Source organism: Sceloporus occidentalis, unplaced genomic scaffold (genome assembly GCF_023333645.1).
Source record: "Sceloporus occidentalis isolate IW3139 unplaced genomic scaffold, rSceOcc1.0.p SCAF_1, whole genome shotgun sequence".
Taxonomy (NCBI): Eukaryota; Metazoa; Chordata; class Lepidosauria; order Squamata; family Phrynosomatidae; genus Sceloporus; species Sceloporus occidentalis.
The window spans coordinates 72,254,595-72,280,489 of NW_028316981.1; the positions used below are offsets into that span (position 1 = coordinate 72,254,595).

Sequence of the window (25,895 nt, forward strand, 5' to 3'; positions counted from 1 at the left end):
ATGACAAATTATCCCCTTGGATTCTATCCTGAACTCCATTAGTTGACTAATAATACCATTGCTGGGGTTCCTCTCTTAGGGCAGTTCAGAATAATAATGTATTATCCATCTTGCCTTGTTTGTTTTTATAGTACTCTCAGGTGCTGGACCATTACTGCATTCCTATTTTCCACAGCTGAAGCAGTCTACAATATAATGATCTGCTCAGTACCATCTACAGAAGGCCTGCACAACATACAGCCCGGGGTCAGCATGTGGCCCATCAAAGGATTTTAGGCGACCCAGGTGGATGCAGAACAACTTCAAAGCTCCCCTGCCACTCCACCTTCTTCCAAGGTGAGGACAGGCTGGAGGAAGAGGAAGGGTGAAGGAGGAGAAAGGCTCACCCCTGAAGGCTCCTCCACTACTGAGCTTTCTCCCAAAGAGAAGGCCAGATGGCAGAGAAAGAAGACAGGTGAATGCTCACCCGTGAAGGCTTTGTCACTGCTGGGCTTTACTCCAAGGAGAAGATTGGGCAGTGGATGAGGAATAGGGGCAGACATTTGCCCTGCAAGGTTTCTCCACCACTCAGTTTTCTCCCGAGGAGAGGAAGAGAACAGAATTACTATTAACATATTAATTAATAATATTTATTTATTTATTTATTTATTTATTTATTTATTAAAATCTATATGTGGCCCAAATAAGTTTTACTTATTTTAATTTTGGCCCCTCCCTTAGTTGTGCAGGTCTAATCTAGAGGGTCCATGTTGAACAAGTAAATGGACCAAGTCAAAGCAGAGCTCTCTTGTGTAATGGCCTATTGTGACAACCCCACTTGTCATGAAGGCAAATTACATTCTATTATGTAGAGCTGGTCTCTTTCATATGAGTTCACAACCATAAGGACTATCACTGCATACCGAAGCAAACCAACATTGGCCATAACAACGAATTTTACATTATCCAACCCATAGAACAGGGTGAGACCTACAGCTGCTGGAATTGTTGGAGCTATGTAGTGAGTATCTTGCCTAAAATGGTTTAAAACATTGGTGGTTCTTTTTTCAACAATTTGCAGGGACCAGCCAGGCTGTGTCAAAGAAGGCTAATGTCATGATGAGTGAGAGCCATGCATGGCCAGTGACAACTTAAGCCTAAACACCCCCCCCCCCCGCCCCAAAGTTCTTAAAATCTAATTTTTTGGGGTTGGGCATGATATTCTGAATCAGTTTGGAGCTCAATTTAGCAATTCAGATCTGAACCCAATTTGGTATATGGATCAGTGTGGACCCAAAACACCTGGAGGACCAAAGATTGGGAATCACTGCTATAGACAGTGATTTGTGGTGCAGCGACACTGTAGAAATAATGCAGTTTGACGCCTCTTTAAGTGCTATAACACCATTCTATGGAATTCTGGGGTCTGTAATTTTACAAGGTCTTTAGTTTTTACCAGTGCTTGTGCCTCACAAAACTACAAATCCCAAAATTCTGTAGGATGGAGACATAACAGTTAATGTGGTGTCAAACTATTCTTTCTACTGTGTAGATGCACCCCAAGTGTCCGATCTTGGTTTAGTTTGTCAGTTGCAGTCTCCAGATATTTGCTCACGAGATTAATTCTCAAGGATCAAGTAAGTTGAAGCTGCCCTGTTGCACCAAGGGTATCCAAGCAGAGGATGCATCCTTGCAACTTAGACAAGCATACCTCGGCTGCATCTACACTGCAGAAATAATCTTGTTTGACACCACTTTAACTGCCATGGCTCAGTGTTATGGAATTCTGAGAATGGTAGTTTGTTGTGGCACCAGAGAAAAGCTCCGGTGCCAGAAGCACCAATGGGAAGTTTCTTCTCATGTTTATACCATCATACTTCATAATTTTGTTCACAGTTTCCAGCCATCAGCACAAAGGAAGCCATCCAAGCTTCCTTGGACACTGCTGCAGATGCTACAGGTGAGGAAATCTGAGGCTCTCTGAGCGACAAGAAACATCACAGTACTCTGGCAAAGTTTTGTACAACTAAGGAGTTACCTGAACATTGTGGAAGCATCTGCTTTTCTAGATCAGTTCTGCCTTGGCTTCCTAACATACTTAAAAATCAGTAGTAAACAGTTAACATTTTTAAAATGCAATTACCTCCTCTATTCTAAGTTACTGACAATTTAGACCAATCCTCAACCAGTGCGGTATAGTGGTTTTAGTGTTGGACTATGACCTTGAAGATGGGATTCAGTTCCCCACTCAGCTAAGGAAACCCTCTGGGTGACCTTAGGTAAGTCACACACTCTCAGTCCCAGAAAACGCCATGATAGATTCACCTTAGGGTTGCTGTAAGTCAGAAATTACTTTAAGGCACACAACAACTACAACAACATTACTCAGAAGCAAGCTCCTCTCTCCCACGTATGTAAATACTGATTTGCAGCTGCCTGTGTAAGGGAACTGCCCCTCAGTGCAGCTTCATCCACCAACATCTGGCTCCTACATGAGACACAAAGCACATGGTGGAGCTTCCATAGGATTAGCGTGAGCTCATTCTGACGGATTCCTCAGAGTACTGTAAACGGCACATGCATTTAAATGGCTAGATGTCTTTATAGCAGGAGTAGGAAATCTTTCACTCTCCAAGTATTTTGGCTTGTCAGTTACATTCTCCATATCATTAGCCTTGCTTGGTGGATTTGACAAGAGTGGTAGAAGAAAACATTTGAGATAACAGGGTCTGCAGCCCTGTCTTACATCAGACGGAGAAATGTTGTTTGGAAGAGAATTGGACTCCTGCCTTATTTATCCCTTGGACACTTAAACAGGTGCATGCATATCACTCATCTGTTCATTTTTCATTTAAATTCATGTATATTTTTAGATTCATAGTTAAATAATAAAGTAGCACTGACCTTGCACTACCACTCATCATAGGACTAGCCTTATTTGTAATGTGGTACTCAATCAACGTTTAAATTAGTTAAAATTTGTATTCTTGTTCATTTGCTCAGCTAGCAGGATATGTTAGCTACATTCCCATTATGTTTGGCTCTGTCTCCTTTTAACCTCAGCTACCTGTATGTAGACACAGTTTTGCAACTCACTTGATACATTTACTGAAGGTGGGTTGTCACAAAAGCCAAATGTTAACAAGCTGCCTGGTCTGTGCACAACAATCCTGCAATGATGTATGTATGTATATGTTATACTTACATTTCTGGTTAACCTGGAACATGCTTAGAAAAGAGAAGCTGTCTGGAAAGCCACAGTCGCTCTAGACAGTTATGGAGTAACTGATACTGAAAATGCCTCTTGGTCAAATCAGCTAGTGAACACTCCTTGAAAAGTTAAGAAATTCTGTGTGAATGCACCCAGACAAGAGCTATCTTTTCTACTCTGTTGTTGTTGTTGTTGTTGTTGTTGTGTGCCTTCAAGTTCTTTCCAACTTATGGCAACCCTAAGGCAAACCTATCACAGGGTTTTCTACTGCTAAGGAATCCCCTTATGACAGGTAAAATGGATGTTGCTCTATTATGAATATTTCTGTGTTGTCAGCCAGTTTGGCCAGTGCTGGTGGGGGCATTTTCCTGGTCTGTCGGCGTGATTTCTTCTGGTGACAGGCATCTTCCCATACAAAGGGTCAAAAAAGGCAGGTATAATAGTGTGTTTTTCTTCCAAAATCCCTATTAAAACATTCAGTTTAGAGTTCCATGTTTTGGTTGGCTTCCTCCACACTGAAGAGTGTTTTGTTGTATTTTCTACTCCAATCTCCCCAAGGGTTTGCTTTCCCCACTGCTCCATCTCTGGAAATTCTGTTTTTTCCTGCTGTCATTTTGAAAAGTCCTGTTTTGCTATCCTCCCTGCTGAAATCCCTGTGCTAAGACTCATGCTTCACCTAGCTCATTTTAAGCTGAGCCTTCACAGAATCTTATCAGCTGAGTCTCTCTTTCTTCTGGGTTCCAAGGACCTCCCTGACACATCCATCCCTAAACTTTCCCCCTAAAATCTCTTGTTTTCCAGTGCTTCAGTTAGACTGCAACATCCCTGACTCTTCTTCCTGAAAGTCCAGCAGAACCTCAGGAGAAGGTATTCAATTGTCAACCTTGGTCTATCTTTGGATAGTATTTTTCTTACAAATTGATAGCTGTCCCATTTAGTGCCCCCTTTCTTTTGCTGTGTATATGTAGATGCATTTTAAGCTAAAGCAGGGACATAGCCAAGGGAGGGGGTCTTGAGGTCCGGACACCCCCTTCTGTTAGAAAAATGAATGGTGCGTGCTGCTGTGCCGCCGCAGCCAAGCCCCAATATAATGGTGGCACTTAGTCTGGACCCCCCCCCCCTTCCTAAAATCCTGGCTACATCCCTGGCTAAAGACCTGGCTAAAGACCACTACTACTCCACCATTCCTTTTACCTTCCATCTTGCTCTTCCTTTTCCAACCATTTCTGAATTCTAAACTGCTTAGCCCCAACCTCAGTCACTCCTGGAAATTTAAATCAGGGCAGCTATGGTTTATCCAAGGTTTACGATCATGGCTGAAACCTTCTCAGCCTTTGCAAGTACTTTAATCCATTCTGAAGCAACTGTATTTTATTTTCCAGTCATTTGTCTTATATTTACTGCTTGCCACTTAGCAGGCTTCACCATGGTGCTTTTTTGTTTCCCAGTGCAATAATTTTGTATGCATCAATTCTTGTATGTTCAATAAAATGAAATAGCTCTGTGCAAGTGTGAGTTACTGGAACAAATCTGCACAGGTGCACTACTTCAAAAAGTGGCTTATAAACATGAACTCTCAGAACATGAATGGCTCCATGCAAATGTGAGAACATCCCAGCGTAACGCAGACCACGCCAAATCTGTCCATAGGAGCCATAGCACAGTGTACTCACATTTTGACCAGAAGCCACTTGCTGACTTACTACCAGAGCATCCCTTGCAAAATATTTAAAATTCTGTGAAAATAAAAGACATGGGAGTTAGCATTGAAGAGACATTTACCAATGATAATGTCATGCAACAATACCATTTGAACTTTGGAATGTTATCACAGCCTTGTCTTTTTCTTTTTGCATGTTTATTTACTGCTAAATAGTTTAATCCACCTGCTTCTTAGTCCATCACTATCTGGTAACAATATCTTCCCCTTTTATCAAAACGGAGATGCAAATACCTGAGTGACTTAACACAGTGCTGCGGGGTTGTCTGGCTTCGCTGGATTGTTGCTTTGACTGAGATGTGATGTCATGTTTCTGAGGGAACAAAACAATTGATGGCAATAGACCATTGTCTGTTCTCTCTCATTTTTTCTCACTCACTCACACACACCCTTGTTGCTGCAAAATGAAAGAATAGCATTGTTCTGTGTTGTGCTACTGATGCAGGCATGCAGTTAAGAGCTCTGCTCTCCTTTTAGCTCTGACTGCTGGGCCATCAATGTCTCATTCCACCACTGTGCCTTCCTTCTAGGCTGCTTTCCATTGTCTAGTTCCAGGTGTAATATTGATGCCTGCTAAGCAGATTGCCTCTTTATGACTTTCTGCTATCTTTTGGAAAACAGGAAACAAACTGAGGCCAACCAAGTTCAGTAGAGGAGCACCTGTGTTGCATGGATGCTTATCAGCAGCCCCAGCCCCAAAATGGTGCCAGTTGCTGGCTGGTGCTTGGAAACACCACCATGAAACTGGAGTAATTGCAAAACAGAGTAGATAATATTAGGCTTAGGGTTGGAAAGATAGTTCTTTGAACTAAATGGTCTTCACAAAAAAGGAGGTGATGAGTGGCATAGGGGGCAGCAGAGGTGGCCTCAGAGTGAGGTGTTATGGTGCCAAGGCAGGGGAGGGAGGTATGAGCTGGGAAAGGAGACAGAGAAGAGGAGGGCGGCAAGGGAAAAGATGAGGACACTGCAGAAGATTTTTGCAGCTGTGTCATCATTCTAGAAAGCAGAAATAATGGAGGCATAGCAGAGGCGGCCTCAGTGGCAGAGATTTGTGCAGCAGAAGTCTATAGCAAGCATGTTTGTGTTTTGTGTGTGGGTTTTCCACTTTCGCAGGTATCCTGCACCCCTAACCTCTGCAAAAGCTGTATCGGATAATGATACAGAGGGAAAAAATGATTTTTTGAAGGTAAGACAGAGAAGAGAAATAAGACAGATGAAGAGAACAAATAGGAAATACAGCATTTAAATTAAAGAGAGTGAAGAAGACAGCTCTAGTTAACCTACAAGGAGCAGAGGCAGGAATGAGACTGGAGGTGTTTGCTCCCCCTAGTGCTGGCTCCCTCAAACTGTATTTCCTGACTACTGGAGTAGTGAGGAGCAATCTATGGCAGCATGCTTCCTGCTCCACCACTGGAAAACACCTGTCTCACCAGTTCCCAGCATGTTTAAAAAACAACAACAACAAAACTCAGAAACCTTTATATTTGCACAACAAAATGGAAATACAAAAAAGTGCAGTCTTGTGAAAGAAAAAGTCATGTCGGGAAGCATCTTGAAAGAAGACAAGTGGTCTCCAGGAAGCTCATAATGTCTTTGTTTACTTATGTCAGGCTTACCTGACCTGGTTGTTTCATTTCCCATGCATATATTGTTAGTTTTGAATAGGGTTGCTACAACATGTTGAGCTGCTCTTTTTAGTGGTGCAGGAACATACCCCAACTTTTGCCATGTTATTCCTGCATCAGGTATCAAATTCTCTATTAAAGCAGCAAGACTCAGGAACACACATAAACTTTGTTAATTGAGATATGCCTGTAAAATGAAGAGCCCAGTCTTATGAGACCAAGATTTCGAACAGCAATTCTTGAGAACCACTTACACAAGTTCATAAACCAATCTAGCCACTTCTTCCTCAGGCTGGGAGTATACAGTGGATAACATACCCACCCACACATAATTATTTCCCTATGTAAATACAGGAGAAACACAAAATATGAATATATATAGAGAGATAAGTAGCTTGATGCTAGCAGATTTGAAAAATAAAACTCATTGACTCTTAAAAAGAACACCCCTTCTTGTCCTGAAATTGCCCCATATAATCATGTCAACACACTGCAGACAAAAGGCAGAAAGGCAAGCAAGATTTTTAAAGGGGAAAATGTATGCAAGTTCTAAAAATGGATGGTGCAATCTGAATCTAAATATCATATTCTCCTGCTTCACTTACTGCATTAAAAAAATCTAAAGGCTGCTTTCCTATAGACATGTGAAATAAAAATAAGATTGGTTTCTTTTTGGGGTTTTTGTAACCAAATATCCCAGTTAATTTTTATGCCTATGTAATTATCTGTTTGTTATTGTGCCACGTTTTCAAGATCTCTTTAGAATCCTCCCAAAATTTATAACAACAGGATGCTATAGAGAGAAATTAGCCATGTCCATAAGCAGAACTGGGGTATTTTGAACCACCAAAAATTAGTAATAGGGCTAATGTAAGATTAATTTGCATATCTTTCTTAGTTTAAGACAGCATTTATTTGAAACGTCTTACCAAAATCCATGAATATGGTATCATCCCCATAACGTGAGGCAAAAATTTGTCATACATGCTGTATCACCCTTATCCAGAAGTACAGAATCCAAAATGCTCCAAAAACTAAAACTTTTTTCATGGATGCCAGAGATTGTGACAGCTTTGCTTTCTGATGGTTCAGTGTACAGTTTGTACACAAACTTTCTTTCATGCTGAAAATTATTAAAATACAGTATTGTATAAAAATTACTTTCAGGCTATGTGTATTTATGTACTTGCTCTTTTACATGCTTCCAAGCTGCTAGGTTGGCAGAAGCTGGGATTGATGATGGGAGCTCACTGTGGCACAACTTGCTGATCTTGCAATCTTCAGTCAGTGTCTTAACCGTTGAGCCATCACATCCCTTATTCTCACTTACTTCATTAAAATATCACTTTTAAGCTTTGATTTGGTTCCATTGTTTCTGCTATCAAAATGCTACCAATATTTCATGCCATTATACTGGGAGATCACAAAATAGCTGATTCCTTGAGCTGGGCCAGCCCTACTATGAGGCAGATTGAGACAGATTCCTTAGATAGCAAGATATGGACAGAGAGGCAGGAGCACAGAATTGTGTCAAGGCATTACAAACACAGAACTGTGTGTGCCTCACAGCTCACCCTGTACCACATAAGCTTCCCTCCTGCTCACAGGTGCTGTTGTGTTGCCATTCTTGACTTAAGATTCAACTGCCAGTCTGGTCAACTTTTCTATTTGCAGTGGAGGTAGGACCATCTTTGTCTCAGGCAGGAAAATGTACTGAGCCAGTTCTATACAAAAGATAAGTAAGTGAGCAAGCTGCAGCCCCCCAGATGCTTTGGAATGCATCCCTCGCCATTTACTATTGTGACAAGTGCTGATGAGAATTAGGAGATTATTGCACAGCATTTTCCTACCGGGCTGGGCATGGGATGTAACTCAAATGGAACAAGTATTATCACACAGCCCCATTGTCATCCAGCACTCATCCTACACCGTCAGGCCTTCTCCCATTCCTGGTTAAAAATGGGAAAATTCTATTCATAACTAACATGATTGCTTTCAGGCCATTCCAGGTGATGTGTGTGCGATAATCCTACCAGTCTCAATCTGTTCTTGTGTTCTGATTAGTCGGGACTACCTCCTCCCCTCCTGTCCTAGAAAATCCCCAAACTCTACTCTTCTTCAGGTGGTAGCAAAAGGAGGGTGACACAAGTAATCTTATTTTTCCCCATTGTTTTATTTTATTTTTTTAAATTTATAGCAGCTATCATACTATGTTAACAAGAAAAAACAATGCAAGCTTGCGACCAAAACATTTTGTTGGCATTCCTTCAAATGCCAGCATTTTTGGGGTTGGGCTGGGGGGTTGCAGTACTACAAACCTCACAGCAACAGTTGGTGTGTGCAAAAAAGGGATGCATTACAACCTGAGCGCCATTACCACTAGAAGAGCAAAGGGTGTGCGACAGTATTCATTGTCATCACGTTAACAGCGCACTATTACAAATCAAATGTGGTAACAGTCATTCCCATGTTGTTAGTTTACAGAGAGTATCAGAATGTTATGGATGCTAAGTGCAATAATCTCCTTAGTTTTAAAAACATCTGGAGGGTCACGCATTTTCCACTGTGATTTAGGATGCATCTATATGCAGAATTAATGCAGTTTGACACTGCTTTACACGTCATGGTTCAATGCTAGGGAATTCTAGGATTTGTAGTTTTGAGAGATATTTAGCCTTCTCTGGTGCCACAACAAACTACAAACCCCAGGATTACATAGGATGACGTCATGATATTTAAAGAACTGTCAAACTGCATTAATTTTACAGTGTGGCAGCAGCCTTATACAGAAGGTAGAGACAGACTTAAAACACTTTTAGACTAGGGGTGGTCACCTAGATATTGTTAGATAATAATTCTCTGCACCTCTAGCCTATATAAACAATTGTTAAAGACACTGGGAGCTGCAGTCTAAAAACAAACTAGCAAGCCACAGTTACCCAGCCCTCTTTTACACTGATGTGCACACCATTCAAGAAATTAATCCACACCTTGTCCTTTTGCAATAAACTGAGCAGTCCTGTACCTCAAAGTCTGTAATGGGTGAGCCACCTAAGCACATGTATCCTACTAGATGAGGACAGATGTGACCACACAAAAAAGCAACACACACACACACACACACACACACACACACACACAAATACATACTTTTATTTATAGGACACACAGGCCTAAATTGCGTCTATAAGGGCTATGCCCTGACAAAGTTTTCTTAGGAATATATTTCAACCAACTAGATCAAATAATTCTTTTACTTGTCAGTCATAAACAAAAATAAATAGAATTTTCTCTCTTCTCAGTCCAACTGGTGCCCCAGAATTCTTGAGGGGGGAAAAAAAGCACTGATGAAGATCTGAGGAACATTGCCAACTATGTCAAGGCACTCATGATTGGTATTACAGTCTCTCACACATATCTGTCCTACTCTAGAAAGACAGGAAGCCTCAACAATGAATAGCTGAGGCCTGGCAGGCGAGCAGGCCAAGCAACCCCTCAGAAGTGAAGCTGGACAAGGTAGCGAATGCAACACTGACTCTCCTGGTAGATCAGGTACTCGCTCTGGCTGAAGCTGGAGCTTTGATATTGACTCATAGGAATGGGCTTTCCTTGGGAGACCAGTACTTTTTTCCCATCCAGGATTAGCTCTTTATCATGCGCAGGGTCTGGGGATAACAAAGCAAACCACAGAAGTCAAAAGAGGGAGGTCAGGGCATATGATAGATAAACTACAGTGATCATTTCTGCCCCTCCCTACTTTTCTGCCTTCTGACTTACCAGGTTCAGTCCTGCCACAGGCCAGGACACTGTCATGACCATCTGGGGGCTTGCGTAGTGAAGGGTCATCGTGAAGGATGCGATACTCTTTGCCTAAGGCCACCTCATTCAGGAACATGATCCCCACCCTCTTGGAGGTGGGGCAGACTGAGGGGGAGAGAAACTAAACTTAGATGAAAATGACCCCTACAAGCACACAGTTCAGCAGTCTGATGCTCTGAACATAATGTGGGGATCCTTTGAAGAGAGATCCTAGTCGTTAAAAGCAGGGGTAGGAAACAGAATAGTAAGCAAGCAAGAAAACAAACAGAAACCAATACAATTAGCACCAGGGGTGCTGAAGTAAGACACCTATGCCTTGCAGGAAAACACATCAGTTAAAATAATCTAGGGTTAGAAAAAGGACTGGATTTTTTGAGTGGGAGGAGAGGTGGAGAAAAGGTGAGAAAACGGGGAGCAGTGTGGAAAGTTTTACCTAAATATGAAAGGGGAGGGAATTCAAAAGATTATAGATTTGGAAGATGGAATACTTAATGGTGGGGCAGAACTCAAAGGAAAAGAGAAAAAGTTTGAGAAGATGCGGGGTTAAAGAGGGATCAGTTAATGGAAAATCTGGATACAACTGGGCCAGGATATGTTGTGGGATGTTGTTCTTGTTATTAATATGCCTTCTCTAAACATCTGTGATGTTTTCCAGATATCCTGTGTGGATAGTACTGATTAGTGGCAGGAGGTTTTGCAATTACATAAAGAGGTCGACATTTCTGTTCAGGGAAAGGGAACCTCCTGCCTATGGGTCACATATGGCCCACAAAGATCTCTGAAACAAGTCAGATGTGGTGGTGGTCCAGTTCTGTCTACCAGAAGAAGAGCAATTCTTGTGTCCCCCCCCCCCCAAATTAGGTTCTAAGACGCAGCAAACAATCAGAAGAGAGCAAATGCACCTCATACTGGTCAAAGAGAGCAGAGAATGATCTCACCATATCCTGCCGATTTACTGTTCTCAGATGCAAAGTAAAGGCCCTTGCCCACACGCCCGCCAGAGTGTGGCATGATGCGCAGGCCACTCTTCAGGATGGCAGCAACAACTGCCACATTGGTGCCATGCCAGAGCAGGCGCCTGTTTTCCAGGTTGTTGTGAGTCTTGAAACGGCTATGCTGTAACGGTGTGGGGAGAAAACATAGAAGAGTGAGTGAGTGGAGGTCTACGCATCTGATATGACTGTGTGTATGAGGTGTGTGTGTATGTAAAGTCTGCTGTAAAGGCAGAGCTTGGATTGTGTAGACCACACTGCTGAAATGCACCTAGTCAGCCATATCCGGAGCATCTGCGGAGCATACTTCAGGATTAACATATCCTATTGCATAAGTGGGGAAAGGGTGGCCTCTCTGCAGTCCCAAGATAGTTTGTGAGGCCTGCAAGAGCCCTCTAGCAGAAATTTCAGATTTTCTTTTTGTGAAAATACTTCCCCACTGAAATGTGGGGAGCAATTTCTCTGGTCTTGCTACCCCTATATAATAAAATTATTTATTTATTTATTTGTATCCCGCTTCTCCCTGTATTGGATCAAGGCGGGTAACAACAAACATAAGAACAATAAAAATAAAACACAACAAACCACAAGTAAAAGCATAGGAAAACATAAAATCCAATTTCCTATCTCCCTCTCACCTTAAAATACCATTAAAAATGACAATTCCCAACTGGAGAGTGAACATTCCGAGGAGGTCAATTTGGGAATGCCTGCTGGAAGAGATCCGTTTTTATTGCCTTCTTCAAGGCCTCCAAAGATGTTATATGGCGGATCTCCTCCAGCAGATCATTCCAGATTTTTGAAGCGGCAACAGAAAACATCCTCTGGGAAGTAGTTACCAGTCTGGTTTTCTTAGACTGCAAGAGATTCTTCCCAGAGGACCTGAGAGTGCGGGAAGGATTATATGTTTTAGGCTTGAGAAAACTCTTTTAGCAAACAGGAAGTAAATCAAAGTTGGTTTCTGACTTACTTTCTGCTTGAAAAAAGGTCATTCCTAGGCTTTAAAAAAGTCCACCAGGAGACAAAATCATGGCAAAACTTCCCCCTCCAATTGCCACTGGGAGACACATGGAAGCCTTTTGGGTTTAAAAAGATTTTTTTAAAGTCACAATCCCCCCCCCCCCCCCCCCATGGTGCTGAGTGGGATGCAGCTTCTGGCAATCAGTCATTCCCACTAGCCTCCCTGCTTTACCTGTTCCTAATCTAGACTACCCGGTAAAGACAGTTGGGTGGGAAAAAAGGGATGTTTTCCTCTTCAGTCACTGTCCATGCTTTTATTCACCTGAAGCAGTAGTGGGCATGCTTTGAGATCTGGATGCTATTTTTGACTTTTCAGACCCCCTAGCAAATTACACTGGTATGCCTAGAAATGGTGCTTAAGAAACTGGGACTTTCTGAGGACAGCTTTTAGGGGAATATTTTGCTATGTTGGGATTAGCATCCTAGGGAAAAAAAGATTTACAAGCCCGAATGGGCATCCTAGAGCCTATTTTTGTCCAAAGGAACTGTTTGGGGGGCTTTTTTTAAAATCCAGGGTTAGCAGGCCAATGACCCTACAGGACCTTCTCAAGCACCATACCTGGCCTATCTGCTGGATGCCTACCCCTGGCCTAAAGGTTTCCTTCTGTCCTCTTTATCCTAACATTTTAGGTGTCTCATATTCTTGAGAGTAATTCACCATTATGATTCCACCCCTACCTCAGCAGAGGCAGGGTATGACCAGAGAAAAAGATGATTGGTCCAACATGTGCACTGGTTGGTTTTCCTGCAGGAGTCATTGGAGTCACTCTTCAAGCACAACTATGTCTTTCTTCTCAAAGTCACACTTTGTGACTTCATTTGTATATGACGGGGAGGGAGCTGTGGGGGGTGGGAGTTCTACTTGCAGGTTGCAGCTTGACTAGACAGATCTGATCCCCTCCTTTTGATATGTAGGGCTGAAAGGGAACAATCTGGTCTTTGTGAATTTATTATTTATTATATTTTATTTTTATCCCGCCTTTCTCCCAAAGTGGGACCCAAGCCGGCTAACAACACATATAAAACACATTAAAACAACAATTAAAATCATAGAATTAAAATAAAAAATATAAACAATTACAAATATAAAATTTAAAACATACAAAGTTAAAAATAATAATTTAAAACCAACCCCCTCATCCCCCAATAAAATCAATCCTTCAAAATCTTAAAAGGCCTGTTTAAATAAAAAGTTGATCTTCCCTAGTGACATCACCAAAAAAATTATCTGGTGTTTTCCCACCCTGGCTGACACAGCTATATGTAACACTCTTGGGACATCAGTAGAGGGCCTTAACTCTTACACAGTGCACCTATTAAGTCAAGGGTGGCAGACATCTAGTCCTTCAGATGTGTTGTTGGACTGCTCACAGCAGCCCAAGCCAAACACAGCCAATGGGGAGGAATGTTGACACTTCCAGTCCAACAACACAGAGGACCACACTTTTCCCATCCCTCCCACAGCAAGGCTCATCACTGTAGGGCACAGATCAAAATGCAGCCAGTAATGTTGATCTGTCAAAATCCAATTTAGAGTGAAAAAGGAAGTACATTTCATGAAAGAAACCAGTTCTTGCTGCCAGACTTTTAGGTTACGGAACATTATGATCAGTAGTTAAGGCAATTCTCAGGTAATGAGCTGTGCACGGCTTTGTCCAAAAACAGGTCAGGTAAGTGTGTGTTGTGTGTGTGTGTGTTACAAAATCACTGAGCAGAACAAGAAGGGAAGGGCACTCTTATTTGATCTTACCTCACCCTCCCTGTTCACCTTCCAAATATTCAGGACCCGAAGTTTTTGGTAGCTGCAGCCTGTCTTCTCTATGTAGGTAACAATCAGCTAATGTGGAAAGAGGAGAAGAGAAGGAGGAGGTGGTGGTAATCATTAAAGTGTGAAGGCAAACTGGAAACATAGTAAATCACCATTTTCCAGTTGAGGAGCAAATAGACCTGCATGCTATCCCTGCTTCACAGTGGTCTTCCACTTCCAACCCAGAGTTTGGGTCTCCTACCACACAATCACAGAGATCAAGACGTTTTCAATGGAGTCATCATACCTGATAATCCTCTGATGATGGGTCTACTAGAGTAAGATCACATTTCAAGAGTCCATAGTCCTTGTCCAGTGGATGTGGCGCTTCCTCCACCTTCATCTCCTCTTCCTCCTCCTTTTTCTGGGCCTGCAAACTTTGGGCCAATTCAATATCTGCCAGTACCTACAAGAAAAGGAACAAAATTATGCAAGTGCTGGGAGGAAAAAAGGAAGCTGACAGAGAGGCAGTCTACTTTCAGGCTAGGATCCTATACCAACTTACATCAGAGGAAGTACCACTGAAATCAAATGGCTTTACTTCTGAGTAAATATGTTTATGAGTGTGTTATCAATAAATCATTGTGGCTGAGGTAATTTAATTGATTCTTGATCCTGAAAACAAAGAGGCTTTTATTCACTTTGCCAGTAAAGTAATAAGATGCTATCTTAACCTCAAGGGCTGAAGACTAAACATCCAGTGAGTGTCCTGGCTGGGTACTCAGGCCTTTCGCCTTATCACTTTAGAGGAGCAAGATGGCAGTTGGGACTTTGATTGTTTCTTACAAATAAGAAGGAAATAAATAAAAGTTTTTATTATTTTAATTGTAGGCACTGTTTTCTTTAAGCCTCAGCTTATAGGACCTTTATCCTGGTAGGTTCTTTATAGACTACATAATCATCTTACATTTCTTTTCTTTTCTTTAAAAACCATACAAGCAATATTCCAAGAAATGTTCATACATATTAACAGTCCTACCTTGCATCATCCCCCCTTTCCCCTATATACATATTCATATATACAGAATTAATAAAGTTATTCATATAGCTACTATTCGTTATTCCTCATTCATCTTACATTTCTGTAGTGATGAATAGGGCAAGAACAGCTGCTGGGAAAGAGTTCCATTATCAACTTTAAAAGAAAACTTCATTAAACTTTAAGACAGGTAGAAAGAGACTAGAACTGAATGAGTGGAACCAATGGGTTCCACTCCAAAGATTGTCCAGAAATATCCTATGACCTCATCTGACACCACTCTCCCCATTTTTGAACTTTCACTGCACAGCTTTTGAGCCAGATAAAAATCTCTGGCTGCCAGTATAGGCAAACAGGTATGTCCATGCAGAACTCATCCACAAGTGAGGAAACCTCATCAATATACAGTAAGCCCTTAGTGTAAGGGCTTAGCTGTAGAAAACTCTGGCAAACTTGCCAGCCCTGTAGCACACAGATATTTCTTGGGTTAATGATAAGGATTGGACGGGTCCTCAGAACCACTTACCAGCAGCATGTCCTTCTTAGCTTGGACAACCTCCTGTGTACTAATGGCTGGAGGCCGACTACGGCCAAAGTTGTGGGGGATGATGGTGTAGAAGCGAGATGAAAGCTCCTCCAGCTGTTTCTGGGCAGATGGCTGCTCCTGCAAGGCTGCCTCAATGGCCTCCAAAGCTTCAAAGCCTTTGGCAATCTGCTGTTTGCTCAATTTCCCTAAGGGCATCTTCTTCACATCTGACAGGACAACAGAGTGGAAAAGTTTGGCAGAAATCAACTCAACAAATTCTGGTTTCTTAGAATTATACAAACCAGGGGTTGAAGAAACCTAAATTAGAATGTCATCATCTACTCCCATCCATATATCCAGAGAACTAATTTTTACCACCACTGGAAGCCTGAACCTCTCACCACAAGTCCTCTCATTCTATTTTGGCCTAACTGCAGTTGTACATATCAACATTCTACATCAGTCACATTGGTCGCAAGTCTATAACCACATTAAACCAATTCCTTATTAACAGCACATGTATTTTATTTATTAAATTATTTATTTTATTTTTATGCCACCTTTCTCCCAGAAAGGGACCTAAGGCAGCTCATAAGATAAAAACATCTTAAATATTTTACAACAAAATATTTAAAACAATTATAATAATTTAGTTAAAACAGTATAAAATTAACATTAAAAACAAACAAAAGTTAAAAACATAACTAAACCACACCCCATATAAAAGCCACACAATCATGATTTTAAAAAGCCTGCCTGAATAAAAAGAGTTTCACTTGCCATTGAAAGGCAAGCAGGGAGGGGGCCAGTCTAGCCTCCCATGGAATGGAGTTCCAGGGGGTGGGAGCAGCTATTGAGAGGGCACTCTCTTATGTCATTACCAAGTGAGCCTGGGGTGGTGGAGGGAATGAGAGAAAGCCTTTTCCTGAAGATCTCAGGATTCTAGCAGGTTCGTACGGATCATGAAGCTGAAGCATGCATGATACCAAGAGAAAGTAAGATGACATGCTTCTTTTTTTATGTAGAGCAAAGACTCCTTTATCCTTTACCTATATTCATGGTCTGCATAGCATCTTTAAACATGTCATTGCTGAAGATGAGGGAGACCAGTTCCTGTGTCGGTTTGTCCAAGGAACAAGGTCGTATCCTCTGCTTGAATAGCTTCACTCCATCTGTGCTGTCTACCTTTAGAGACAAGAAACAATCTAGTTTGAGATTTGTATACCATCCAGTTCCTTCTACAAGGGCACGACTTAAGTCTTAGATGGGTATAACATGGCAGTAAGCAACTATGGAAAAAGTAGGACTTACTTTAAAGAATATATGTACAAGATTCTGCTATATGTCCATTCACTGATCATCCAGACTTGGGTTGTCAGAGGTATTGATCTATGTATATGTTCTCTCTGTCCTCCCTTGCCACCGCCGCCTTCCCTTCCTGCTCTCTTACGTGCTCCCTCTTTCTCTCTCTCACACACGCACACACACAGACTCTAGAAATGTATACCTGAGAAAAGATAGCTGTGTAGTGACTGTATCACAACCGAGATTTGGGATATTGCATTACAACTATGTCATATATTTCCCATATTGTCATTGATAGGAAGACCAGTGAAACATTTCCAATTCACCTTTTTTCAACCAATGCATGTTTTATATGAAAACCCAGCTGAAAATGCTTAATGGCCCAAAATTAAGAAGCTAGTAAAATGGCTATTCTGTAACATTAAAAGGAGATGTCCCAAATGGTTTAATAACTAACTCTGGAATTAAAAGCTGAAATAGTGAAAAGTTATTATACAAACCCTTCAAGGAAGTTCTGAAATGAGAGCTATACAGTTATTCCCAAGGCAAATACTACAGAGGGAAGCTGGCAAATGGTGCCAAGACAAAACCCACTGTGCCGTTTGCTTGAATAAACACTTGCTGCGGACCTTGCCATAAATATAAATGCATGGAAGGAAGTCATAGGTGTAGAAATCGGTTTATTTCTGGATTGTTCATATTCACACCGAATGCACTTAGTGCAGTTTTTGGGGTGGTAGTGGTGGCGGCAAAAACTCCACTTAACCTGGTACTTTTGAATCTGGGACTTTTACTGCATCTTTTAGAAAGAGCTGATCTTTTTTAAAGAGCTGCAATTGCTCTCGATTTCATTCTAAGCACTCAGGAATTGAAGGGTTATGTGCAGAGTGTGGAATATACACATCCCACTGGTCTTGGCCTGCCGACAAAGTGCCATTGTTTTTCCCTCTTGGAACTTGGTTGCAGGGGTGAACAAACTGTCTCCATAAATGTAGTGGATTGAAACTTCCCACACTGTAGAAACTGGTCCCTTCAAAGCGCCGCCCAGCGTTTTTTCTCTTCTTCCGGTGAATAAGTCCCCTTATCTGCACCAATGGCTGATTCCCAGAGCTCACAAAAGCTGGGAAGGAGGTTCTCTTGGGAACATGATGAGATGGTGGACTTTATTTAAAAAATAAAATTTGACAGCTTATGCACACTGTTGCTTTTGCATGGCTGCCATTTTCTATCAGTATGAAAGTACTTTTAAATATTGACAAAAGCGGTATGATCAAGATGTTCATCATTTGATTGACATTTAAAAAACACAAGAAAGATTAAATGCATTTGTAATGAATGCTCCGTTTTAAATTGATACTATGATAATGTGAATGTCAATAGGATTTAAAATGCCATGGAGAGATTAGATCATGGTAAACGTAGTGGGAATGTTGATTCGGTATTGCATCACTGAATCTCCCTGGATCTCCTCAGTACAAAAATGTGAATGTGAATGACCCCTTAGACTAGCAAATCTCTTAGTCATAGAATGCCAGGTAGGTAGGCATTTTGCCAACCCAATGTAAAACCAAAGTTCTACTAATCACAGTTCAAAAAAAAAACAAAACTCAAACCTTGCCTTGTGCAACACCAAGATACACTACAAGCAATAATTTCAGAGACTGTCAAAAAGCAAGTGGTACCTAGGTTTAGATGTCCTGGAGAGAATAGCTTCGCTGATAACAAAATCCTATATAAACGGTCAAAGAAGAGACAACCCTAGAGATTTCCTTATTACAAAACTTTGCAGGGCTTTTGTTGTTATAGCTGCTAAGAAAGGGCATTGTATTTCTATCAAAGCATGTTCCGTTTCTAACACTTGTTCTTATTCCTGTTGTGTGATTATTGGATCACTGTCTTTTGACTTGTTGAATTTTGCTTTGTGTTATAAGACATTTTATAGTGAAGAATATAGCAAAATGTTTTCTCAAAAGGGAGCTGAAACCTGAATATTATTAATCAATTTGTTTAATTTATATCCTGCCTTTTCCTCAATAAGGGCCCCAAGGTACAAAGTACAGCAAAAAAGAAAAAAGAAAAGAAAAGATTAAATAGTTTTAAAACTCAATGAACAATTTAAATGTGCATTTTGAGGACCCAGAGGTGCCTTACAGCTCTGATTAAAACAAAGGAGAACTAAACATTTAATGATAAAAAGTAAACAATTAAATAAGCTATCCGGTTAAAACACTATTTTAAACAGTATACAAAGCACTTTAAAACAAAGCAATGAGGATAAAAGTAAAGTATACACAGATGATTCTACACAACTAGTAAACTGCCAAAAACTGATTTAAATGTAAAGATCTTGAATTGCTAAAAATTTGGGGATCAAACAAAAATTTCACTTAATGGGGGCAGAATTTTTATGGTGGAGCAACACTCTCATTTTCACCCTTTCCCCAATATCTTCAAGATGGGCAGAGGGCAAAATTGCGACACCTGTTTTGTTCTTTTCATTAGCCTCGCAGTGCACACTTACAACAGCCAGGTCAAAAACTGTGACTTTGAGGCATATGTTGTGACACAATCCCTATTCTTCTTCACCTGAAAGTAGATCTCCAATATGCAAGCTTCAAATTACAGCTTTGGACCCAAGGAACAAGGATGCCTCTACAGTCACATATCCAATATCCAAACTGAACCTGCAGCCCTTTCACATAAAAACATATTCCCAATTTCCCCCTAAGGTTTCTTTGATTCAGCAGCCTAATTTCAAGCTAGCTAAACAGGGAAAGCCTTTTTGATGTTGCTATAGTTCAATAAATGGCATGAGAAACTTTTGCTGGATTACTGTAAATCACTCAGGTGGCATCCACACTGTAGAAATAATGCAGTTTGACACCACTTTAGCTGCCATGGCTCTGTTCTATGGCATCCTGGGATTTGTAGTTTGTTGTAGCACCAGAGCTCTCTGACAAAGCTAAATATCACAAAACTGCAAATCCCAGGATTCCACAGCACTGAGCTATGGCGGTTAAAGTGGTGTCAAACTACATGAATTCTGCAGTGCAGATGCAGCCTCAAAGAGCTACCAGTTATCCAGCCTTACCTTCTACCTACCTCCACCTACAGACTCTGGCTCCCGGTGTATTCCATAGTTATTTACCTTGACTATAGACTCTTGCTCTTCTTCATCCTCCTGTTGCACCTCAATCAGGGTATATTTGCCATTATGAGGGACAAAGTTTTCTCGGTCAGCCCAGCTGTTCTTTGTCTTTTCCCGAAACTTCTTCTCAAAATCCTTCTTAGCAGCTTCCAAGGATGGGAAGGTGCTGAGTTTTGATTGTCCTACTTCACCCTGAAAGCAATATCAAGAGATTTAAGACATCTTAATAAAAAGTGTAAATATCTTGTGCCTCTGTCCAATGCTTTTTCTAACTTCTTTCTTTAGACTTCTTTAGCACTGAAAAGGGCAACCACAAATTAGCAATGCTCTCAACAGTCTTTAGAGGCAAGAACTTAAATAAAGTGGAATGGCCTGTATGCCTCTACATGTTCTAACATACAGTTTGGTGCTCAAGAAAGAGACTGGGATCATCTTCCATGCTGAAATAGACAACATATACAAGGACCACAATTCACCACATGGCAAGTCTCTAAATCAGATTTTGACAAATACTGTACTGCCCATTGCCATCAAGAGATCATGTTGCCTATAGACTGGAATGTAGAGTAAATGCATTCCTTTGGATTTGACTCAAGTCCCTCATATCAATTTGATGTAAGATGCCTTCAAGTACATTATAGTCACTTTCCTGGTGGCTGCTCCCAGGTTGTAGAAAACACCAACATGGAATCTTAGACTACTCCCTCCTTGCTGTCCATGTTTTATCTAAGTGGACCTGTGGCAGCTGTGGAAGGGGCTTTTAACATGGTAGGTGATGCATTTTGTCTCTTTTTTAATCACTGTATCCCCCCCCCCAAAAAAAAAACCCCACCAGTACTGATTTTTTATATATTTTTTCTGTCAAAATTGAATAAATAATACTATATTCCTAATATGGCGGTGACTGACCCTGAATTCCATTTTAGGAAGAAAGGAATCATATAAATAAAATAATAACACACTGTATATGCTCTTTTCTTCCTTTTCTTTCTCCTATCCCTACCTCCAAATACCAAGGCAAACATGTGCCTATAGTTACTTGGCTTATGTTTTATCTTCCTCCCCTTTTTGAAAATACATTCTGTTAAATTCTCAGAGCCTAACAAAACAATAATTATTTTATTTTTATTTTTGATTTGTCTGCAGCCTTTGACACCGTTGATCACTGTCTCCTAGTTGACATACTCTCTGACCTTGGGTTCTCAGACTCTGTTCTCGACTGGTTTAGATCTTATTTATCAGACAGATCTTTTGCAGTGGTTGCAGGAGGTCAGACTTCATCCTCTGTTCCCTTATCTGTTGGAGTTCCCCAGGGCTCTGTTCTGGGTCCCCTTGTTTTCTCTCTACACACTGTCCTTAGGTAAACTCATCAGCTCTTTTGGTTTTTCCTACCATCTGTATGCCGATGACACCCAGTTGTATCTTTCCAACCCTGACCTTTCTCCAAGGCTTGAACAGCAAGTCTTGTCTTGCCTCACAGCTGTCTCGCAGTGGATGCGCCATCGGTGTTTGAAGCTCAACATGTCCAAGACAGAGCTTCTTGTCTTTCCTCCTAAGCCCACCCTTCAACAGTCCTTTTCTGTCTCTGTGGACAACATTTCTATTCAACCAGTCCAGCAAGCCCGCAGTCTTGGTTTTATCTTTGACTCTTCTCTGTCATGTATCCCTCAGATCCAGACCACAGCCAAGGCTTGTAGATTATTTTTATACAATATTGCCAAAATCCGACCATATTTCTCCGCCTCTACTGCCAAGATCCTGGTCCATGCCCTAGTGGTCTCACGACTTGATTACTGTAACATCCTCCTGGCTGGGCTTCCTCTTTCTCACCTCTGTCTTTTAATTTCTGTCCAGCATTCAGCTGTACACATTATCACATCTGCCCACCGCTCTGACCACATCTCTCCTGTGTTGGCATCCCTTCACTGGCTCCAACTCCCTTTCTGCATTCAGTATAAGCTCCTGCTGTCGACGTTTAAAGCCCTCCATGGGCTGGCCCCTCCCCACTTATCAGACCTTATTTCCCCTCACCTTCCCACTAGGGCCCTCCGTTCTGGTAGTCAAGGTCAAGGTCTGCTGTCTCAGCCCAGGATTTCTTCTGCCCTATCTCGGATTCTCCCCTTTTCACTCGCTGCCCCTCACTCCTGGAACCTTCTTCCCCCGTGAGCAAGAGCCATCACTTCCTTAACCAGCTTCAAAACGGAGTTGAAGACCATCCTGTTCAGAGAAGCGTTCCCATGCATTGCATAATTGTCACTTGCTATTTGATGTTCTTTTGTCGTCTATTTTATTGAATCATTTCCTGTATTGCTATGTATTTTATATGTATTATCCTACTAGAGAGGCCCCTTCCCCACCACCACTCCCTTTGTGTCGTGTCTTTTAGATTGTAAGCCTGAGGGCAGAGAATCGTCCAATTAAAATGATTGTATGTACAGCGCTGTGTAAATTTACAGCGCTTTATAAATAAAGGTTAATAATAATAATAATAATAATAATAATAATAATGAACTTGAATACAACAAATGAAAGTTGTAGGGATTTTACCATGGCAAGTATTTCTTGAATATGCATTGACTAACCATTCCACCATCAGGCAACTCTTCCTAGTGCTATCTGATCTATTTATATTTATAAATGCGAACTTCCTGGTTGTGATGGCGGATCGACAAGACGTGCTCTGAGGTAGCTCTCGGAGAAGCAGTCTGCAAAACATGGTGACGGGACTGACGAAAGTTGGTCGAACCCCCTTCTGAAAAAGGGGGGGTCGGACGGGCTCTACTGTGACCCTGTGCCTCAAAGGAGACTGTGAGCTGAAGAACATCAGTAACTCCTTTCTCAAAGAGAGCGGGTCGAAGAGTTTCCACGGCTGTGTTTCTTTTGCTGTGCTTTATGCATGAAGAGACGCCAGCAACTTTTTAAAGCGTCAAGGTGTCTGGAAAGTTTGTTTGTTTATCTATTGGAGTTCACGGAGGTGGTTGAGCGGGATATCATTAATACTGTTTGAAGCCCCCACTTGTAGATGAAAGGACGCTGCTTAATTTGGAGTTGTGAACTGAGAAGAAGCGTTGTCTTGGCTTTATTTATATAATTTAAGAAAGAAGTAGTTTAAAAGATCAAAGGAGGACTGTAAGACATTGCTGAACTTTTCCCTTGGAAATAATATATTTAGATTTGGGCTATTACGTTGTGGTTTACTATCTTAACTTTTGAAGAAAGCCTTATAGAAGAAAAGAATTAATACTACATGCTAATTCTGGATCCAATTAAGCAGCTGTGACATGCAGCCGTGTTGAACGGGAGGAGTGAGCCACTACAGCTGGAAGCAATTATAAACCTGCTCAGTAGCTGGAGTGCTTTGCCTTCGTTGGGAAAATTTACAACGGAATTGATAAAACGGAGGGAAGTGATTTGAAGATAGTTAAATGGATACAAGAAAGAAAACTCAGTTGGGAAAAACCTTAGTGCCGCAACCAGTAAGGAGACCATCTATTGAACAACCCCTGATCCCCGGAGAAGGTAATCCCAATATGCTGGAGGAAATAAAAAAAAATTGTTCAGGACTTAAGTGAGAAAATGACAAACCTCTCAGCAGATATGACATCTTTTAAAGCAGAAATAAGAGCTGAGATCCGTGCAGATCTTAAGGACATTAGTAAATCTATGGATAAAACTATGGGAGAGTTATCCAAAATGAGAAAAGATATAGACAAGATGAAAGAAACATGTGGGACATATGATAGAAGGATTGAAGAAATAAGTGAAAATCAGAAATCACAGATGATTGAGACTTTGAAATGGGAATGCAAAGCTAGAGAAAAATCTGTGAAAATCAGAGGTTTAAAAGAGATGGAAGGAGAAAATCTGATGGAGTCTTTGGTTCCCATTTTAGCTGAATTTTTACAATGCGATGCACAGATATTTTCCTTGGGTATTGACTGAATATTTAGACTGAACACTATTGTTGCGAAGCAAAAAAAAATCCCAAGAGATGTCGTTATTGTTTTTTTGAGAAAATATTCTAGGGACCTCCTACTGAAAAGGCATAATGAAACCCCATTAGAAGTGGACGCACAGACTCTTCAAATTTTCAAGGATGTGCCAGCTAAGGTGCTGAGACAAAGAAAGGAATACCAATTTTTGACCTTACAACTCAGGAAAATTAACATCCCATACAGGTGGACGTTTCCAGAAGGCTTAATTTTTTGGTTTAAGAAAAAACGTTTCGAGGTAAAAACAGTAGAGGACGCAAGAAGGTTGATGCATACTCTCTTTAAAAGTCAGAAAAAGGACTCAAATCAAGAAACATCGGGTACAGATCTTGGAAGGAAAGAGCTGGGAGAATACAATCTGCAATATAATAGACGAAAAATCATAGCTGATAATTATAAAAAATTGGCAACGGTAGAGGGTTTGCGAGAAAGCTTTTCTCTGGCTCCTTTGGAATGTGCTTCCAAAGGAGGTGCGTCGCTGGAAGGAAGAATCGATCCTGACTTGAACGAAAAGGAGCCAGAAATGGACAAAGATAATGAGGAGAGGAATGATTTGGATTTGTTAAATTTGGAGGGAGTGGATCGAATGGTGGATAATGTTGAGTTAGAAGACAAAGATAACCTTACAAAACCTCATGAGTAAGAGATTAAAATTTTTCTCTTGGAATGTGCAGGGAATTAATAGAGTTGTTAAACGTAAGAAAGTATTTCAATTTGTGTCAAAATCAAAATATGATGTATTAGGCTTTCAGGAAACTCGCATAAAGAAGGATGAGATTAATTACTTAAAAAATTATAAATTAGGTCAGCATTTTGCTTCAGCTAATTCGAAAAGGAAAAAGAGGAGTAGTCCTCTATATAAATAATAATTGGGATGCAACAGAAATTCTGAACGATACAGAGGGGCACTATATTGGAGTTATAGTCAATATACAGGATCAAAAAACTTTGATTTTGGGGATTTATTCTCCTATTGTTAACAAAGAAGGATTCTATCAAAAGTTGCTAAATAAGATTAAAAATATTAGTTTCGATGCGGCCATTCTCATGGGAGATTGGAATGCAGTATGTGAACTTCAAATAGATAGGGCCTCTACTCGGGCAATTAAGCCCAAGCAAGGAAAATTACCCAAAGGTTTTTTTGATTTAATGGATTTTTGTGGACTGGTAGATATTTGGAGATTAAGAAACCCTGAGGTTAAAGACTTTACCTTTTATTCCCATGTACACACTTCATGGGCAAGGTTAGATATGTTTATGATTTCATCTAATCTCAGTTCCAGAGTTAAGGAGGTAAACATGTCATCTAATTTTACCTCAGACCATAAGTCCATAAATATGGAATTATCCTTGGGGGTGTGTAAATATAATTGGAGATTAAACAGAAACTTGATTCAGGATGAGAGAATTGTTAAAGAGGCAAAACGTGAGCTTGATTATTATTTTCGAGAAAATGTAGTCGGCGAAACAGCAATAGATATCGTTTGGGACGCTTCGAAAGCGGTGTTAAGAGGTTTCTTTATTAAGAAAGGTGCGGAATATAAAAAAAGTAGAGACAAGGAATTGTCTGACCTTCAAATGCAATTGCAAACTAAGGAGAAGGAATTGATGAGGGATAAAGGTAACAAATGCATTATGGATGAATTGAAAATAATACGCAAACAGATCTCTATATTACTAACAGAACAAGTTAACAGAAAAATTAGATTTGATAAGCAAAAATTTTTCTACTCAGCAAACAAACCTGGAAAATTCTTAGCGTATAAACTGAG

The 25,895-nt window shown here is 40.8% G+C and overlaps 1 protein-coding gene across 4 annotated transcripts in view; it reads right to left on the reverse strand.

Annotated features, from left to right (window-relative positions):
• Positions 1 to 4,325: 4,325 nt before the first annotated feature.
• Positions 4,326 to 25,895, reverse strand: part of PARP3 (poly(ADP-ribose) polymerase family member 3) — a 38,714-nt gene continuing 17,144 nt past the window's right edge. For 3 of the 4 annotated variants that reach the window (XM_089524899.1, XM_089524892.1, XM_089524919.1), the window contains 8 exons: positions 20,132 to 20,323; positions 16,728 to 16,863; positions 15,679 to 15,905; positions 14,421 to 14,579; positions 14,117 to 14,203; positions 11,293 to 11,470; positions 10,313 to 10,459; positions 9,673 to 10,200 (listed from right to left, as the gene is read on the reverse strand). In XM_089524899.1, coding sequence (XP_089381025.1) covers positions 10,031 to 10,200; positions 10,313 to 10,459; positions 11,293 to 11,470; positions 14,117 to 14,203; positions 14,421 to 14,579; positions 15,679 to 15,905; positions 16,728 to 16,863; positions 20,132 to 20,323 — 1,296 coding nt within the window. In that variant the 3' untranslated portion in view covers positions 9,673 to 10,030. Of the gene's footprint in view, positions 4,927 to 9,672; positions 10,201 to 10,312; positions 10,460 to 11,292; positions 11,471 to 14,116; positions 14,204 to 14,420; positions 14,580 to 15,678; positions 15,906 to 16,727; positions 16,864 to 20,131; positions 20,324 to 25,895 lie in introns of those variants that run through there. The other variant, XM_089524908.1, reaches the window with a different exon arrangement.